The sequence below is a fragment of the Larus michahellis genome, chromosome 13, assembly GCF_964199755.1.
Source record: "Larus michahellis chromosome 13, bLarMic1.1, whole genome shotgun sequence".
NCBI classification, from domain to species: domain Eukaryota; kingdom Metazoa; phylum Chordata; class Aves; order Charadriiformes; family Laridae; genus Larus; species Larus michahellis.
Genome location: NC_133908.1, coordinates 11,778,080 through 11,795,448, shown reverse-complemented (window position 1 = coordinate 11,795,448; position 17,369 = coordinate 11,778,080). Strand labels below are relative to the sequence as shown.

Genomic DNA, 17,369 nt, shown 5'->3' with positions numbered 1-17,369 from the left:
GCTCCCCACCGTCGACGACGAACTTCTGGGCGTAGCGCTTGAGGTTCTTCCTCTTGATGGAGCAGAAGCTGGGCGGGAAGCATCCCTCGGCCAGCAGCCGGTAGATGTCCTCGAACTTGCTGCTGGGGCCGCACGACTCGGCCGCCACCACCTCCTCCTCGGCCACCTGCAGCGCCGAGTCCATGGCCAGCATGGGCTGGGCTGGGCCGGGCCCGGCCGGGCGCCCCGGGGCCGCGCTCCCCCCGCTGCTCGCCTCCCCCAGCCGCGCGCGCCCAAGCGCGGGCGCGGCCCTGGGAGGGGCGTGGCGTGGCGGGAGCTCTCAGGGACCGTCTGCAAATAACCTTCGGCGAACGTTGCCGCCCCGGCTACGCTCCTTAGCACACTCACACACTACCCCCCTCCTCAACCCTCTTCCTCCGTCAAGGGACAGCGTGTCCCCCGCCGCGGCGCCGTCGTCCTCTGCGGTGTCAGCGCGGGCCCCGGGCGCTCCTTGCCCGTTGCAGCCACCACGCCGACAAGGCCTGCGCCTTGCCAAGAATTGGGATGGGGAGGCGGGGCTGTGGGGAAGCGGCGTCTCTGCACGCCCCGTCCGCGGCGACTCCGCCGAAACGACAAGAAAAAAAGAAGAAGCGTAAAACGGGAGAAAACGGGCACGTTTCTCCTCCCCTCGTTTTAGTCCGCGTTCGGAATTGGCCGACGCACCCTCGGCCCGGCCGGAAGCGGCGCTCTGCGGCGGAGCCGTTTGGCGGCTGGACCCGCGCCCGGCACCGCCCCGGCCCTCCCGCCGGCGGGAAACATGTCCGCCCGCCGCCCGTTCCGGGCCTGCGCCTGCTTCTTCTCCGACAACGTGTTCGTGGGGCGCTACGGGCTGCACGTCCGGTACCGGGACGAGGAGCAGCTCCGCCGCGAGCACGGGCGGGTAACGGCGGGGCGGCGGGCACCCCCCACCCGGGGCCGGCGGCGGCCGAGGGCGGGCGGTGGGTGACGGGCTGCGTGTGTTGCAGGCGCTGCGGGAGCGGGGCTGCCGGAGCGAGGAGGACTTCCGAGCCGCGCTGCGGGAGGTAAACGGCCGGTAAATCCTGTCAGGGCGGGCCGGGGGCTTCGAGCCCTGGGGGTAGGGGGGGGGACACACCGAAGGCCTCACAGGGAGGGACCCGGGGAGCCGCCGCCTGAGGGGGCCCAGCCCCGCAGGGGGGACACACGCCGCCCCCCGGCTGCCCTCGGCGCGTCCCCCCGCACCCGCGGCACACGGGGGGCGCTGGAGGGAGCCGGGGGGTGTGTGGTGGCGTTCGTTGAAGCCACCAGCCCAGAGGGCACTGGGGCGCAGCTCACCGGCGCCCGGTGCTGATCAAACCCGGTGCCGGGCTGAGACCGCCGGGGAAAATTCCCCACTAACGCCTTAGAATCATGGAGTTGTCCCGGTTGGAAGGGACCTCTCAGATCATCGAGTCCAACCGTCAACGTAACACTGACAAAAAACATCACTAAACCCTACGCAGGACATCTACTTCTCTTTTAGATACCCCCAGGGATGGTGACTCAGCCACTGCCCTGGGCAGCCTGTTCCAGTGCTTGACAACCCTTTCAATGTAAACATTTTTTCTAATACCCAATCTAAACCTCCCCAGCCTTGATCTGGGGCTGGATGCTGTCAGTGATGTGTTTGTACTGAGAACGCCCTGGAAGTAAATACTGTAATTCATCACGTTATTTAAATTCTGTGCCATCTGGCCTAACTGGTTTTGGTCAGCTGGCTCCCAGCACCCTTCTAGTTTGTCTTTCCTCATCCCTTCTTTTGTCAATTACTTTTAAATGCCTTGCGGTGTGATTCCCCAGAGTTCACACAAGCTCTGCCACAGAAGGTTATCCCAAGAATTCCCCCCCAGGCTCTCCTTTAGGGAGGGATCTGTCTGTCTTTCCAGGCCAGGGACAGAGATCTGTCACACACACAACCAGCTCCAGTTTCACCCCAGCACTAAGGGGAAAGACAGGTTCTTTTAGGGATGCTTGTCAGGTTGATGCCAGCACCAAATCGTAGTTATAATTAAAGCTTTATTTTCTTAACAAGGTCATGATTAGTATAGCACAGAATTTATGATAAGAATGGCACAGTATTTCTACAAGCAGAATCAATGTAGCACAATAAGCAGCATAATACAGAATTTATAATACAACTTCACTTAGGATTTCTAGATCCTAACTTAATTTATAATTTCTAATATCCTAGATCCTAATTTAACTTAATTTGTAATTTCTAACTACCTGGACCCTGTGCGGATTGGGTCAGATCTTAATACCTGGTTTGCTGTACCAACATAACCTAGACTCAAAAACTGTATAAAAGAATACGAGATACTCAGTCCCTGGAGAAAGCACACGACAGTAGAGGCATCCCTGGCCACCGGAGGGTCACAGCTCTCACTGTCCAGCAGCAGTTCAGGTCCAAGTTCCCCACTTCAGACTTGTAACGGCTCGATTTTATAGATGGTGCTCTGGGTGCTGTTACGCTTCCCTCTTCGGTGGTGGGGTCGTCACTGCCACCGGGCTGGCTGGGTGCCTGGGACCTTCAAGGCCGTCAAGGAAGGGAGTAACAGGCCTGGTGCCCAAGAACCTTGGGGCTGGTAGGGAGGGGAAGAAGAAATCCGTTTGGTTCGTCTGCTTGGTTCACAGGACCTTCAGGGCCTGATAATGAGGGAAAGGAAACAAATACGTGACCCATTCGGCCACAGAAAGTGGCTGCTTGCCTTATAAAATGGCGTTAGTTATGCGAACCACATTACCAGGGGTCAGGAGCAGGGGGTACCAGTCACACCCTCCTTCCTTTTTTGCTGAAGAATGTTATAAACTAATCTCTTGGGGGGTTGTTAGGAAGAGCTGCCTGAATCAGCTGCTAGTACAGCTGTTTCCCCTGAAATGACAGATTAGCCTGTCCCCACAACACTTAGCAGTAATCCCTTCATGACAAGTCCTGTCTCCCTCCCAGCAAATGTCTTTATTTTGGACAATGCTTATACTGTCAGAACATAAGCCAGACTCTTAAAGCAAAGGTCGGCCATTCACGAGGCGTCAGAATGCCTGAAAGGGCTGAAACCTTGCAGCTCCACTTGACACATCCGTGGAAAGACTTCAGTTATTTTTTAAGCCATTTGTAATGAGAATGTGTCTCAAATCCCTTTTAGGCATTTGGCTTTTCAGATATTTATTGGACTTGTCTTGACTACAGAAAAGCAAAGGCATACACTCTGTCTCCCAGAGGTGCCCACAACAAAAATAACTGGTTTAAAACAATGAGCAAGTTCCTGCAATTGTTTTAGTTATCCCTTTTGATTTTCTAACAATATGCTCTATTGTTTACTTGTAGATTGAGGCAGAAGTGCAGAGAAGAAAACAGTTAATTCATCAGTCAGAGGAACGCAAAGCCATCATCTCAAAGTGCTACAAACGAAAACACCCAGAACTGTACATTCTGCAGGTAGACTCTGTTTGGAATCTATTTTGCACCCAAGGAATTGCCTGACAAGTTTTGCAGCAGGAAGCCCTCTTCTCGGGATTGCTCAGAGTGCTAGAGCTGGACTGAGTTAAAACCAAAGCGTAGCATATTGAAACTGAATTAAAAACTTTCACAATGTAGCGTGTTCTCCAGGCAAGATTCTGCCTGGCTTATAGCCAGGTAAGGGTTATTCTGTATTGAAGCTGCACCAGCACCTGGTGCTAGACTCTGAATACCATTAGTAATTTAGACCTAAAGCATCATCGCAGCAAACAGGGCTGGTGAGTTGTAACGAACAGCCACAGAAATCAGCTTTTATAGGCTTAATACGCAGGGAATTTACTAGTTACTATCGGCAGAAGGGGGGGGCAACAGGCTGCTCGCGTGTGTAGGCTTCACCGCAAAGGCAGGGGTAGCCCTCTTTGTTGTGGGCTGCTCTGCTTTGAATTTCCTCGTGTTTGCCAGGCCCAAGACATCCCAGCTGGATAATTGCCACAGATCAGCAGTAACGCACAAACAATGATCCCTTAGTAACAAGTTCTGCCGTTATCTGTTCTGCCTTTGTCTGTCACGATCTCTGTGGGGGAATACTTAAAGCAGAGCATAGTCACTCTCTTGTGCTGAGGCCGTGACAAGATGCTGAAGCTACTAGGAAAGGCTTTGTGCTTACCTGTTAGGAGTCCTTAATGTGAGCCAGGCTCTTTCCCACCACGCTAAGGATAAATCTGGCCAGTTATACTTAGAAACCCATGAACTAGAGCCAGCGGCAATTTACCTAAACCACCAAGAAAAACCACTAGTAACATTCTGCATTTCCTGCCACAGAAGTGACCCAAGTGTGACTATCAGCCTTGCTCCCTAGACTCTACATACTTTCCTGTGGCTGCCTGGAAGACCATTTCCCTCTTGGGCTGTAAAAGACCGCGCAGGCTAATTGTGCTTCTCTGTATTTTTATCATCCTTCCCTTGATGCCAGGATTCATTCCTGGCCCCGGATTTTCTAGAAATCGTGAGATACTGCACATCGCCGGATGCTCATCTCCAGGGCCTCCTGTGCTACATCAAGTCCTTCTCAGGTAAAGAAAACAACACATCAGTCACAAAGATCTTCCCGTGTGGCACTGCAACTTCAGTGATGACAGCTGTTTTCAAGCCCTGTCTTTAATAGCTCAGATTTGATACACAGCTGAGACAAACAGGATGTTACTTGCTGCTTGACGGGAGTCCCTGGAGAGGCAGTATTGTGCAGCAGTTATGCTCTGGATGAGATCCTGTTTTCTGCATTTCCAGTCCCAGTCTGCTGATGTCTCATCAGAGGCTGTAGCTGCAGCAGGGCTGGGGTTTTGGTTGTACCACAACTTCACAGGGGAGCCTGCCGAAGGAACACTGTTAGGCTGGGGAGCTTGGTTTCCCTTCCCCAAGCACTTTACCATTTCAGACAATCACTGTTGGTTAGTCTGAGCTGAAATAGTTTGTCTAGATTTCAGTCTTTTAAAAAGAGATCTGGGTTTTCAGCTTCCCTGATGGCATCCACGAAGCTCTCTCCCTACCAGAAATGACGACAAAATATAGAGGGGAAACTGCAAAGTTTCCTCCTTTTCTCAAGACAAAAGGAAAGACAAAAAAAGATGTGTATGTGCAGGGCTCCTGGATATGTCCAAGGCACAATTTCCAGACACACGGCCTTTTCAAGGTGTCTTTATCTCAGCTTCTGTACCCTCAATACTGAGCTCCCCTTCCACAGACCTTTAGGGCTCTGCCCTGAAGGGCAGCTCAGAACGCCTGGTCTTCCCAGAAAGCCGGCACTGGATGAGTGAATCCCCCATCCCCTAAATGACCTTGAGTCTCCTTTGTCCAGGAGGCTGTGTTCACACTGCCTATGATGAGCTGTTGGTTCACCATGCTCCCTCCAGACCCACTCAAAACATTTCCTTGGCACATTCAGCAGGTGTTTAAATCAGTGCCAGATCTCCTCACCGGGTGGGGAGGCCTGGAAACGAGGGGCCAACATGAAAAACAACAGATACATCCCAGAGCCGATCCTGAGGAATTGTTCCAGCCCTTTGAGCAGCCTAAGCACGGCGAAGCACGTGGGTCCTGCATTCTCACCGACACCAGCACAGTGTCTATAGCTAGACAGCATGACAGCCAAGAACAGTCTTTGCCTGTTATTTTCCCCAACACTGTCTCCCTTCTCTTGACAGATAAGAGGATCTATCGACTCCCAGTGTTCACAGAGGAATTCTGCAAAGCCTTTGTGGATGAGCTGGAGAACTTTGAGCAGTCGGACATGCCCAAAGGCAGGCCCAACACGATGAATAACTATGGGGTAGGACTCACTAGCTCCCGTGCTTCTTTAGGGGGAGCGTTCACAAGCAGACTCTGTTTATCTCCTGGCTTCCCACTCCTTTCCCTTCCAAACTGCCTGTAATTTGAGCACAGAGCAGTTTGAGTACAGCCCCTTTGAACTGAAAGGGTTGAGGGAACGTGTGTGACAACAGACAAAAGAACAGGGGAATGCAAGGAAAGGGGACTGGAGTTGGTACCTCAGAGGAAAGAGCACCTTGTATTTAAGCAATACACATGTAAATCAAGGAGTCCAGTTTTAAAGACCACCTTACCTTGTCTTTTCCCCATCGCTTTCCACTGTGAGCCTCCTTCTTTTGCCTGTAGCTGGAGCCTTTGCTCTAAAGTTCTTTATCTGAGCAAGCAGCAGGGTTGGAAGAGACCAAGACAGCTCTGCAGCGGCTCTGATGAAGCAGCAGATATAGTTGGTGAGCTGTTCCTCTCTCCTCTTTTTGAGACAGGTTTTGCTAAATGAGCTTGGGCTGGATGAAACTTTCATCACACCCCTGCGTGAAAAATACCTGCGGCCCATAACGGCGCTGCTTTATCCCGATTTGGGAGGCGCTTGTCTGGACAGCCATAAAGCATTTGTTGTCAAGTACTCGCTACACGAAGATCTGGATTTGAGCTCTCACTATGACAATGCAGAAGTCACCTTAAACGTTTCACTGGGAAAAGAATTCACAGAAGGCAACTTGTACTTTGGTGATTTCAGCCAGGTACTGAGCGTGTTCCTAATTTGGACCTCGATTCTCTTCTTTACTGCCTCCTCACCCCCTGATTTCAAGGCATTAACTGCGTTCTGAAAAACAATTATTCACTTCTGACAGTCAAATCTGCTCTGCCCCTTCCCCCTTTTTTAAAATGTCCTGGTTATACAGGAGCCTTTTCTGCTCTAAGCACATTACCAATATTCAAGCTAATTGCAGCCAAGCCAGAGAGGAATGTCATTGTAGAAACTGGAGTGAAATAAACCAGCCCATCTTTCCCTGACTGCAATAAGGAGCAGGGAGGTGCTGAGAGAGAGAGAAAGTAATTTGTTTCAGATGAGACTTAAACCTAAATCTGTAGCCCCTATTTCCAGGGGACTCTTGGCAAGAGAGGGGTAAAAGCACCCATACACTGGTGAAATGTTTTTTTTTTGATTGAAACTCTGTCTTTAAATTCCCTCTGGACCTGGCAGTGATAGCATCTGTCTTGGAAACAGTTGTACTAAACTGCTGCCAAGCCACCCCTGAAGTGGCTGCATTTCGGAGGTGCAGCGGGCCCTCTCCATGTTGCTCACTGGGTGCTGTGGGTGATGAGGTGACAAGTAGAAGTATCAACTATTTGAGCATTGTTCTGCCAGGGACTTTCTGGTGTAATGCTGTACCCGCCTCCCTTTGTTCCAGGATCCTACCCCGGTGCCAAACTACATAGAGATCGAACACGTGGGAGCCCAGGGGCTGTTACACCGAGGAGGGCAGATCCACGGGGCACTTCCCGTTGCCTCCGGGGAACGCTGGAACCTCATTATTTGGATGAGATCATCTGCTATCCGCAACCAGCTCTGCCCCATGTGCAACAAGAAACCTGAGCTGGTGGAAGCAGAGGGGTTTGGAGATGGGTTCACAGAAACCCTTGAAGATGATGCGCCTGAGACTGTGAATCTCTGTTCCTTGTGGTAGCAGACAGTAGGGCTTGATTTCTCCAGACCACGTTCCTTAAAGCTCCTTTCTGACCTCTCAGACTGCCCTAACAGACTCTTTGATGGATGCGCGAGTCATGCAAGATGTAGATACCGCCTTGGAAAGTGATGCAAACCCAGTCCTGCTGGGGGTAGGGAAGCCAGCTGCTTGGGCAGCTGAAAGAGCTGGTACGCAGCTCACCAGGGCTGACGCTCGGGCTAGAGGACTGCTTGGAAGATGTGGAAAGCCTTAACACTTTGAAGAAGGGGAAGAGCTTTTTGTTGCTGGGTGACAGTGGCGGATCTGCTCAAAAGCAAGATACAGGCGATTCACATCAGGCTGCTGGGAATGGCATGGAATGACCATCACCAGAGGTTTACCTAACCCAGGCTCAGAAAAATCCTTCAGCAGCAGTATGGGGAGAGCTGATCCCACAGGGTGGCCGAGAGAATCTCTGAGGGACTCCACGAGCTATTTTGAGCAGAAATTTCCCTTTCAAAGGTTCTATGAACCTTATTAAGCAAGCAGAAATGGGCTTCAGAGACAAAGCTCTGGGAGCTACCTGCAACAGAGCAAGACTTCCCAGAGGAAGGCAAGAGCGTACATTGAAATCCCTTCCTTTAGTTACGTGAAAATAAAAAATAACCTTCTCAACCTGGATGCAGTGTGGAGCTGGGTCTTCTTTATTTGGCACCAAATCCCCCGGCGGCCGATGTCTTTGGAGGGTGAAGTGCTTTCCCCGTCTCGCTGCCGGAGATCACAGGCTCCCCCCGTCTACAAAACTAACTAAAGAAGCCGAATATCTTCTGATTTGGTGGCTGCCTTATGCTCTGTGGAAAGTTAATTGTATGTATTTGATATACACATACACCGCCGCATTTCTAAGGGGCTTTTTCATTCACTCATTCCTTCATTCAGCTGCAGTAATTACAGCGTGTGGACTGCGTGTCACTGATAATTGTGAAAGGCTGGCTGTGAGCCGGCACAGCTCGCGCAGAGGGTGCTGGTTTCAGCCTTCCCAACGGACCCGCTGTATTTGTGGCCGGGGCCGCCATTAGCACACAGCGCTGATTAGCTTTTCGTTAGCAACACCCCATTAAAATTGCACCTCGGGAAGGAAACCGGCTGTTTTATTTGTGCGCGGGGTCAAAATTAGCAAGAAGACCACTCGTCAAATCTCCTTCAGCATTTCCTCCAGCAGAAGATGTTAGCGTTTCCTATCTGCGCCTGATTTAGACCCAAAAATTTAAGCCGAGGGGCGATGCCAGCGCGGGCCCGGCGGGACCCGGAACCAAAGAGCGGATCCCGGAACCAAAGGGCGCGGCCCGGTTGCCGGCCGACCCCGCGCGCGGCGGCCGGAAGCGGGGGGAGGCGGGCGCGGAGACGGCGGCGGGTGCCCCGCTCGGGGCCGGCGGGGCCGGGCCCGGCCGCGGTGAGTCCCTCCCTCCCTCTTCTTACCTGCCGCCGGGCCGTCTGAGGGCACCGGGGGGGCGGTGGCACCCTCCGGCGGGGCGGGGGGGCTGCTAAAGAGGCGGACATGGGGGGGCCCTGCTTTTAAAGGGGCCGCGCCTTGCGCCCCGCTCTTAAAGGGCCAGTGCACGGAGTACTGAGCTCTTGAAGGGTCAGCACACCGCGTGCTGAGCTCCCGAAGGGCCAGTGCACGTTGCGCAGGTTCTTAAAGGGTCTGCGCGCCTTTTGCTGAGCTCTTAAAGGGCCAGCACACCTTTTGCTGAGGTCTTAAAGGGCCAGCACACCTTTTGCTGAGGTCTTAAAGGGCCAGCACGGCGCAGGCTCCCAGTGTTGTGGCGAGCGGGGCCGCCCCGGCTGTGGAGGCCTGGGGCCACCCGCCAAGAGCCAGGCCTGGGCCAAGCTGGGTGGGCAGGAGGAGCCGCCCTACTGTGGCCACGAACCTGGTGGCAGGGGGGAGGCGAGACCCAAGCTTTGGGGCACAGCCAGCTCAGGGTGCTGCCGCGGTGGATGTGGGGCTCATCCCTGCCCTGCAGCATCCCCCTGGACTCACCGGGACGCTCCTGTCTGTACCCAACCCCACACCTGCTGACCCCATTGCCACGGTTGTAGAAGAGTGTGTCCTGCGGGCACGTCCACAGATGGAGCGGGCACGGGACCCAAATGCCATCCCACCGGCCAGGCCCTGGTGCGAGGGACGGCTGCTGGGTGCGTGTTGAAGGGCTCTTATCAGAAACTTCCCTGCATGTCCTTAATTGTTGTGGGTTTTTTTTTTTGTCTGATTGAAATTTCCGTTTGGAAATCAATTAAAGGTCTGATTCACTTGGGAGTGAGTCGCCACTTGGGAACGTCGAGGTGGTAAACATGCAATTAATTAAATGCAGTAGTTGGAAGGTGGCTGTGAGAAAGCATTTCCCAGGTAGTGCTCTGCTGATGGTGCCAGTTTGTTTTTTAAATTAATGAGAGCATATATCATGCCGTCTCTGGCCTGTGGCTGCTGGCAGCCGGTCGGGCTGATGGACGGGGATGCCAGCTCAATGCATAATCTGTTTTCTAAAAGCAAATTGGAATATTAAAAATTCATTCTTCCCCTTGGCTTGCTCCTGCTCTTGGCATTTTAAATAATGGGGTGATTGACTCCGTGTTCGGCTTGGGGAGGACATTTTATTCTGCTGACTGTCACTGCAGCATTGATCACACCTTGCCAGCATCCGTCTGCGGGTGCAGTGTCCTCCCGATGGCTCCCAGCCCCGGGGTTGGCCCGTGGCTGCCGGGGGGTGGCCACGGGGCATGGTGTTGCCTGCAAATGCACCTCAGGCCCCTCAGCACCTGCCCACAGTGGGGATCAGCCCGATTCTCTCCTACATCATCTCTCCCATCTAGGGACAAACATGAGAAGCGCGGGGAAAACCTGGTGGAAGTTTTTCCTGGTGGAAAACCTGCTGTGGGGTGGTTGTCTCGAGGCGGGCGAGGGCTGCCCGGGGATGGCAGTGCTGTCCTTGTACGGTCCCAGCTCCCCACCGGGGGCTTCATTTTGTGGGTTAGTGAAATTCAGTTTGGCCACGGCTGTGTGATGGGTAACCCCAACCTACCCCTGCGCGTCAGGAGCTCAGCGAGAGCAGAGAGGGAGTTTGACAGGAGCAGGTCTTCCAGGGCTGATTGGCTCAGGGTTGGATTTAAGGTTTTTGGACACGTTGCCACTGAGCGAGGGTATTTTCCCCCATAGTGCTGATGTAACCTGTTCCCTCCAGGGGCTGATGCACGATGGCCCACAGCCAGTCTCGGAAGCGATCGCGAAGCAGGAGCAAAAGCAATTCTCGGAGCAGACAGGAGAGGAAGGAGAAGAAAAGGAGGAAAAGCAGCAAGGACTCACACCGGGGCAGCAGCTCTCCTCCGAGGAAGCGGACCTCTGGGTCTCACAGACACAAGTCAAGCTCAGCGGCAGCTAAGGAAGGTAGGGGAAAGGCCTGCGACCCTGCACTTCCACCAGATTTCCCTGGGCAGATGCACAGAGAGGGCTCAGAGGGTCCCTGTTTTTGGATTAAAACAGGCAGCTGTTGCCTTGCTGTGCACTTTGTGCCCACGTTAGTTTCATTCTGACAAGTGCGGAGCCCTACAGCCCCTCCGCGTGCTGGTCGGGCAAGATGGCACCACATGCTGTGATGTGTTAAAGGTATTGGCACAGAGGGGTCTTTGCACTGGCGTTTGGGGGCTTTGCTGTTCAGGCAAGAAAGAAACCAGGCTGGGAGGGGGATGACCAGCTGCCGTGGGGCCAGAGCTGCTCCACTCAACCTCTTATGTATTGCAGAAAAGAAGAAGGAAGGAAAGGACAAAAAGAAGAGGAAGGCAAGTACCTCTTCCTCTGAGACAGCATCTTCATCCACCAGTTCCTCGTCTTCCTCTTCCTCCAGCTCCTCTTCTGATGACTCCAGTGACAGTGACTCCAAAACGAAGAAGAGTCGACACAGCAAAAAAAAGCGAGAGAAACAGAAAGACAAAAAGAAGAAGAAGAAGAAGAAACGAATAAAGAAGAAATCAAAAAAGAAGTCAAAGGAAAGGGCTAAGGAGGAGAAAGACAAGGGAGAAGTGATGCCTGGCCCCTCGCTGGAGCAGTGGCAGAAGGAATCACTGGTGGACTCCGGACCAGGTAACGATGGCGTTTCCCTCCTGCTGAAGCCAGGGCATACAAGTCTCGCACTGGGGAAAGACACCCACATGTCTCCCTGGGACCCAGGTGAGGTGTCTGAGGGAAGCAGGGCTGCGTACAGGGAGGAGCTCCAGACTCTCCTCCCTCCTACGGACCATGTCTGCCTGTGAGCCACACCAATAAACAGAGCCACATTCAGAGATTAATTTCTGAAGTGTTTAGATAGAGTTTATAGATGTTAGTGGGGAACAAAGATGCGAAATGGAAGGTCACGGTCAGCAGTAACACACCAGCAAAGCTGGTACCAGTTTTGGGCCATGAAGTGGCCCTTCCTTTGCATGGTTCATCACTGAACCCCGGGTACCGCCAGGAAACTGGTGCGGGGTTTGTGTCTGTTCACTGCGGGTGCGGTTCTGTGTCCCTTGGCCAGGAACCGCCCCCCCCAGCACGGCTCTGACTAACTGATGCATTCCAGTTTTAACAGATGAACAAAAATCCCGAATCCAGGCTATGAAACCGATGACAAAGGAAGAATGGGACGCGAGGCAGAGTGTCATAAGGAGAGTCGTGGATCCCGAAACAGGGAGAACCAGGTATGATCCATGGAAAAAGGGAGACAGGTTGTCCGTCCCTATCCATGTTGTGTGGGTTGGAATCCTGGAGGATGCTGCTCCACAGCACTGCAGTACCGTGCATGGGCCCAGGTCCCCTTCAGTAGCAAAGGCCTGAGCCGCTCCCTTGCACGTCCTCTCCCATCAGACCTGGTGTTACTTACCCAGAAAGTGACATGTTTGATGCCAAATTACCAAATTGTGCTGGGGCTCCATCCAAGGGGCACTGGTCTGTGTCCCAGCCAGCAGCTGTGGGATGCAGACACCAGAGCACCCTGCTGCCCAAGGCAGGTTTGTTCCTTGTACTGTGAAGGGTTCCGCTTCTTCCCATTAAATGGGACTCTGCAACTGGGGGCAGAACAGGCACCGGAGGGATGACTGGCACCTCCTCACCCCGCTGCTTCAGGCACTTGCCTTTCAGCTCCGAAGCACACACGCTCTCAGCCCCGGTTAACATCTGGGTGCAAGTGAGGAGGGAGTGTGTGCACCCCTTGGGGTTACAGGCAACAATCAAACCAAAGTCCGTTTAGCTGCCAAATAGAAATGACCCATTTTTTTTTTATAAACTGCAAGCAGAAAACATGTTGCTGAAGAGAATTGGGTATGACAAGTCCAGTTTTAAAATAGAAGGCAGCCTGCAGGGCTCAGGGAGGTGTGGAACAAAGGTCGGTTCCCCGTGAGGCACGTAATGAAGACAATTAAATTTCTGTTCATGTTTGGAGGTTTGAGCTGCCTCCGACACCGCTTGGAATTTGCTCGGCAAGGTGCTCCCCGGTCTGGCTGCCTTTCAGGCCCAAACTGGCTCCTGTTTCTGAATGTCTCTGCAGTGTTCTGGGGCAGCCAGGACCAGACCTAAACTTGGTGTGAAAAAAAGGATGAGGTTTTGCAGAGTTTGGGGTCACTGCTGTTGACAGCGAAGCCTCTGCAGATGGTGGGGTGGCAGGAGATGCTTTTGTTACAAGTTTTCTCTCCCGCTGTGTGCAAGCGTGACTAGCTCTGCACACAGCAGACATGCCCACAGCCTGGGACAGCTGGCCCATGCAGGGGGATGCTGATTTCTCAGGGGACCACACCTGTCCTTGCTGTGGCGTGGTGACACTAATCCCACAGGAGCAATGGAAAAGTCTGCCATGCTATTTAAGCTAGAAAAAGCCAGAAAAGGTCACATAATGCAACTTCAAGGGTAGGTCCTTGCTGGCCTTGCCTAGAGGTGCATCAGCCCAGCACCTGGTCCCGGGCGTGCTGTGAGGGAGCTGGTGGCTGCGTGCCTGAGCTGGGGCACAACAGGAGCCCTCGGGGTGGGGAGTCGGCACCTTCTCCAGCTGGAAAATAGCATTGCTGGTAGGAACTTGCCAGTAGCCCTCACAGCTTGTGGCCCTGTGCTTGTCTTCCAGGCTTATTAAGGGAGACGGAGAAGTACTAGAAGAAATCGTCAGCAAGGAGAGACACAAGGAGATTAACAAGGTAGTGGGGGCTTGCCGCCAGCAGGAGGTGCTGGTGGGTGGGCGCAGGTGGGGAGCTGCTGCACCCAGAGGTGTTGTCTTGCCTCCCTGGGGACCCCACCAACTCTACCAGGGCAAGCCGAGCCCTGGCAGCTCTGCAGGGGCCCCTGCGGGTGGGTGCTGGTGGTCCTTCACCCTTGGGCAGGTGGTGCTGTGAGTGCCCGTGTCTCTCCCTTTGCAGCAAGCCACCCGGGGGGACGGGCTGGCCTTCCAGGCAAGGACGGGGATGCTGCAGTGAGCATGCGGGTGCCAGCCATGCCAGGAGCCTGCCCTGCTGCCGGCGTCAGCCCAGGTGCGAGCCTCTGCCTCTGGACCACGCAGACAGCACCGTGTCAGGATGCTTCCCCAGGGGCAGTTTCCAGCCGCTCTGTAAGTTAGTGACTGGGAAGGAGCGTGGCTTTAATGGTTCATCTCCCAGTAAACAGCTTCTCCCCTCCCTCTCCTGACTGGGGCCAGCATAGCTGTAAGGGGCCAGCATGGCTGTAATGCACTTGGGCCTGTTCACCCCCTGCCCCTTTCAAGGCTGGAGGAGCTCTGCAGCACCCAGGGAACAGGCTCGCTGGCGCTGAGCACCTAGGGGTGCTGCTGCCCCTCAGCTCTGGGCTTTGGTGGGCCAGAGACCAACACTGTGGCCAAGCCAGGCTATGCACTGGGGCTGCAAAACGTGCAGCTGGCTGCCACTTCTTCCCTTCAGGGGCTGCTCTCGGCCCCTTCCTTGTTGGATCTGCACGCCCTGTGCTTACCTGGTGCTGCAGGCTCGCAGGCCCTTCCCACTCACCCACCCACTCAGAGACGAGCAGCCGTGCCGCTGCGTGGCTCTGCTCAGGCTGCATCTCCTCTGCGCCTTCCAGTGCCACCCTCCGCTGGGCCCCAGCGGCTTTTCTCGGACTTTTTGCAGCTTCATCTCACCGGGTGGTGGTGCTGGGGGAGCAGGGGCCTGGCACGCTGCACAGGGGGGTGCGGGCAGGCGTGCTTTGCAGAGGGGTGGTTTTGCCTTGCTTGGCTGTTCCTGCATGCAACTCGTATCCCTTCCCTCCAGCGCAGGCCCCAGGCAGCGTGAGGGCTCTGGGCTTTTTGCGGCCCGTGCCCATAGATGCTGTGAAGCCAACAGCTGGCTTTTCCCCCACTGCAAAGTCCATATATCTACAAACTGTTAAAAAAGAAAAAAAAAAAAAGGACAAATGGTTTAAAGGACAAATGGGTCAAAGGACAAATGGGTCCTGCAGGACTGATCTCTGCAGAGGGTTTCCATGTTCTGTTCATTGCTGTAATCCCATTAAACTGGCACCTGCTCACGTCTTGGGGTTTCTGACTTTGTTTCTAGAGTCTCCCAAAAAAAAAAGCAGACAGAGAAGAGCCTTCCCATTTCTTTAATCTGTGTAACTCACAATGATACTGTACACAAAGCACACCCAGGCATTGGAACGATGCACTAACAGCAAGGAGGAGAAGGAAGTTGTACAGAAGGTTTGTCACACACAAGCGAGTCATCGGCACGGTACTGTACACACAGGGGCGTACCCAGCGCGGCTGCCGGCGCCCTCGGGCATGCCCTCCGGTGGTTCCCCACACGCGTCTGTTACCCCTAAAGCAATTATTTTTTATAAATAAAATATAACTAACATCGTTGGAATATAAAATTGACAGTCAAGGGTATCAACAGGCAGAGGGTGCTGAGGACAGGGAGGGGACCGTAAGGCTTCTAGAACTAATAGGAAATGCAGCAAACGGTGGCGATACCTGAAGAAGGGGCTGCTACAGCAAGCACGGCGGCTGCTGGGCGGAGCGGGAGTTCGTTAGTAACCCTTTGGCTAGTTACTGCTCTCGGCTCGCGTGTCGGACACTGTAAACGTTTTTGGTATTAGAATTTCGCCTCATCTGATGGAGTGATCTAGCAAACCCAGGAAAACAGCTCGGAGGGAATGCACGGGCTCCTCTTTGTTTTTAAAAGACTTTAAAGGGACAGCGTCAGGTAGGAAGTCTAGCCCACTAGCGCAGTAATACAAAAAGCTGCTTTTTATAAAAAAAAAAAAATCTGAGCTCCATGGCAGAGTTTGATTCCCATGGAAACAATTAAAAAAAAAAAAAAAAGAAAAAGAAAAAGACTGAGGCAGCCCGTGCAGGGCGGGCCGTATTGTGCTAGTGTGCGAGAACAGGACGTGGGCTGCAGCAGAAGCAGCGCGACTCGCCGGCCGCGCCAATGGCTGCCCAGACAACGACAGGGAGGAGTACAAGAAACGTCGTATTCTTTCATTTCGAAGCAAACAAGTTATTTGTAATAAAGATAAATTAGGTCTGTAACCTGACAGTGCCCCTTTAGTAGGGGTGGAATATATACATTCATCTTTCCCTCACTGCATCCAAACGGATCCTCTTCCATACACGTGGAAAGGCATCGGGTCACATGCATTGCTCTCCAAAACAGCTCGGAACAAACAGGTTATAAACACAGAGTTAAACTATTGCTATTGTTCTTTGAGTGAGTAGCACGTTGATCTTTGCTTCAGAGAGATGAGTGCCAGATGGGGGCGGCTGAGGATAGATTGATGTAGACTACGATGGACTGAATCGGTGGAGAAAAAACTTATTGGCGTATTTCCTGGTAACTACACCCACCTCATCTGGTATTATTGCAGCAATAAAGGTCCTGCTCTACAATTGCTTCTCCGTGTCGGATCCGTACAATGGCAACAGATGGGGGGGGCCAGGGAAAGGACCCGGGCAAGTTTCAAGAAGCTCAACAAAGGATGAGGACGGAGGAGCCGTGATTGTCAGTCTGACTGGTTAGTAGCTGATTAAAACATGAAGTGATGGAGAGGTGAGTATAATATTGCACTTCTGCATTCATTGACAGTTACATTAAACTTGGTCCATAAAATAATTGCTTTGTACATAATGCCTGAAACAAAAAGCTACATTTTTAAATATTAATAAACCCTGAAGGTTCCAGTCCCTCCAGATATTTTTTTTCCTCTACATAAATAAATAACTTTCAATTTTATATATCCACTTTTTATGTTGAACATTTACATTCGCCTCTGTTTTACACTATCTACACATAGGAAAATGTGAACATCTCGTCAGCATTGGAAAATGTACAGATCATGCCTTGGTTGTGGGCTTGGAGGACAGTTGAATTTCGCAAAGGCCATATCCAAATTTACAGAAATGATTTTGTGATGTGGTTTGGTGACTTCACAGGATGGATTGTGGCTTGGCTTCCTACTCAGATGGCGTCTGATAGAACATTCGACTAGCAAAAAGCTGGGACAATTCACATAGTTTTTAAACCCAGTAAGCTCTGGATGTACATTCAGAGAGAGCTAAGCTGAGTCGGCAGAAAGGGAAGTCAGCTTTCGGTAACAAAAGTCATCAGATACATTCTGTAATTGAATAATTATCAAAGAGAAGTGGTTAAACATTTTGCAGTCAGGCTGCAAGACGTGGGAGACGCACTGGGCGGCAGGCGGGCAGTTGGGTTCGAGCACTCCACCGGCTCGGACGCCGTCGGCAGCTCAGCACTGTCCCTCCTCTGCCTCCGCTTCGACCCTCCAGCGCCACGAACACGAGATCTACCTTGGATGTCTGATGAGTTAGATTTGCCTACCGTGGCCCAGAGCCAGTTAGCAGAGCAGCGTT

At 52.9% G+C, this 17,369-nt stretch overlaps 2 protein-coding genes across 6 annotated transcripts; both read left to right on the top strand.

Moving 5' to 3' along the window:
• Positions 1-713: 713 nt before the first annotated feature.
• OGFOD2 (2-oxoglutarate and iron dependent oxygenase domain containing 2) lies at positions 714-8,621 on the top strand. Of its 3 annotated transcripts, none has more exons than XM_074606947.1 (7): positions 714-919; positions 1,005-1,061; positions 3,362-3,472; positions 4,467-4,566; positions 5,695-5,819; positions 6,298-6,555; positions 7,228-8,621. In XM_074606947.1, the coding sequence occupies exons 1-7, from the start codon at positions 797-799 to the stop codon at positions 7,501-7,503; spliced, it is 1,050 nt and encodes a 349-aa protein (XP_074463048.1). In that variant the 5' UTR covers positions 714-796; the 3' UTR covers positions 7,504-8,621. The 3 variants fall into 3 exon arrangements, with proteins under 3 accessions (XP_074463048.1, XP_074463049.1, XP_074463051.1); XM_074606948.1 differs by having other exon boundaries at positions 784-919; positions 1,005-1,072; XM_074606950.1 differs by lacking the exons at positions 714-919; positions 4,467-4,566.
• A 204-nt stretch (positions 8,622-8,825) lies between these two features.
• On the top strand, positions 8,826-15,025 carry ARL6IP4 (ARF like GTPase 6 interacting protein 4). Of its 3 annotated transcripts, none has more exons than XM_074606953.1 (6): positions 8,826-8,935; positions 10,722-10,924; positions 11,279-11,617; positions 12,102-12,210; positions 13,623-13,692; positions 13,912-15,025. In XM_074606953.1, the coding sequence occupies exons 2-6, from the start codon at positions 10,735-10,737 to the stop codon at positions 13,966-13,968; spliced, it is 765 nt and encodes a 254-aa protein (XP_074463054.1). In that variant the 5' UTR covers positions 8,826-8,935; positions 10,722-10,734; the 3' UTR covers positions 13,969-15,025. The 3 variants fall into 3 exon arrangements, with proteins under 3 accessions (XP_074463054.1, XP_074463052.1, XP_074463053.1); XM_074606951.1 differs by having other exon boundaries at positions 12,093-12,210; XM_074606952.1 differs by lacking the exon at positions 8,826-8,935 and adding an exon at positions 9,588-9,678 and having other exon boundaries at positions 12,093-12,210.
• Positions 15,026-17,369: the final 2,344 nt, after the last annotated feature.

Coding starts and splice junctions, on each gene's coding strand:
- ARL6IP4 (XM_074606951.1), top strand. CDS start 10,735: ATGGCCCACAGCCAGTCTCGGAAGCGATCGCGAAGCAGGAGCAAAAGC. Junction 11,618..12,092: donor ACTGGTGGACTCCGGACCAG/GTAACGATGGCG, acceptor GATGCATTCCAG/TTTTAACAGATGAACAAAAA. Junction 13,693..13,911: donor GACACAAGGAGATTAACAAG/GTAGTGGGGGCT, acceptor CTCCCTTTGCAG/CAAGCCACCCGGGGGGACGG.
- OGFOD2 (XM_074606947.1), top strand. CDS start 797: ATGTCCGCCCGCCGCCCGTTCCGGGCCTGCGCCTGCTTCTTCTCCGAC. Junction 4,567..5,694: donor CTACATCAAGTCCTTCTCAG/GTAAAGAAAACA, acceptor TTCTCTTGACAG/ATAAGAGGATCTATCGACTC. Junction 5,820..6,297: donor ACACGATGAATAACTATGGG/GTAGGACTCACT, acceptor TTTTTGAGACAG/GTTTTGCTAAATGAGCTTGG.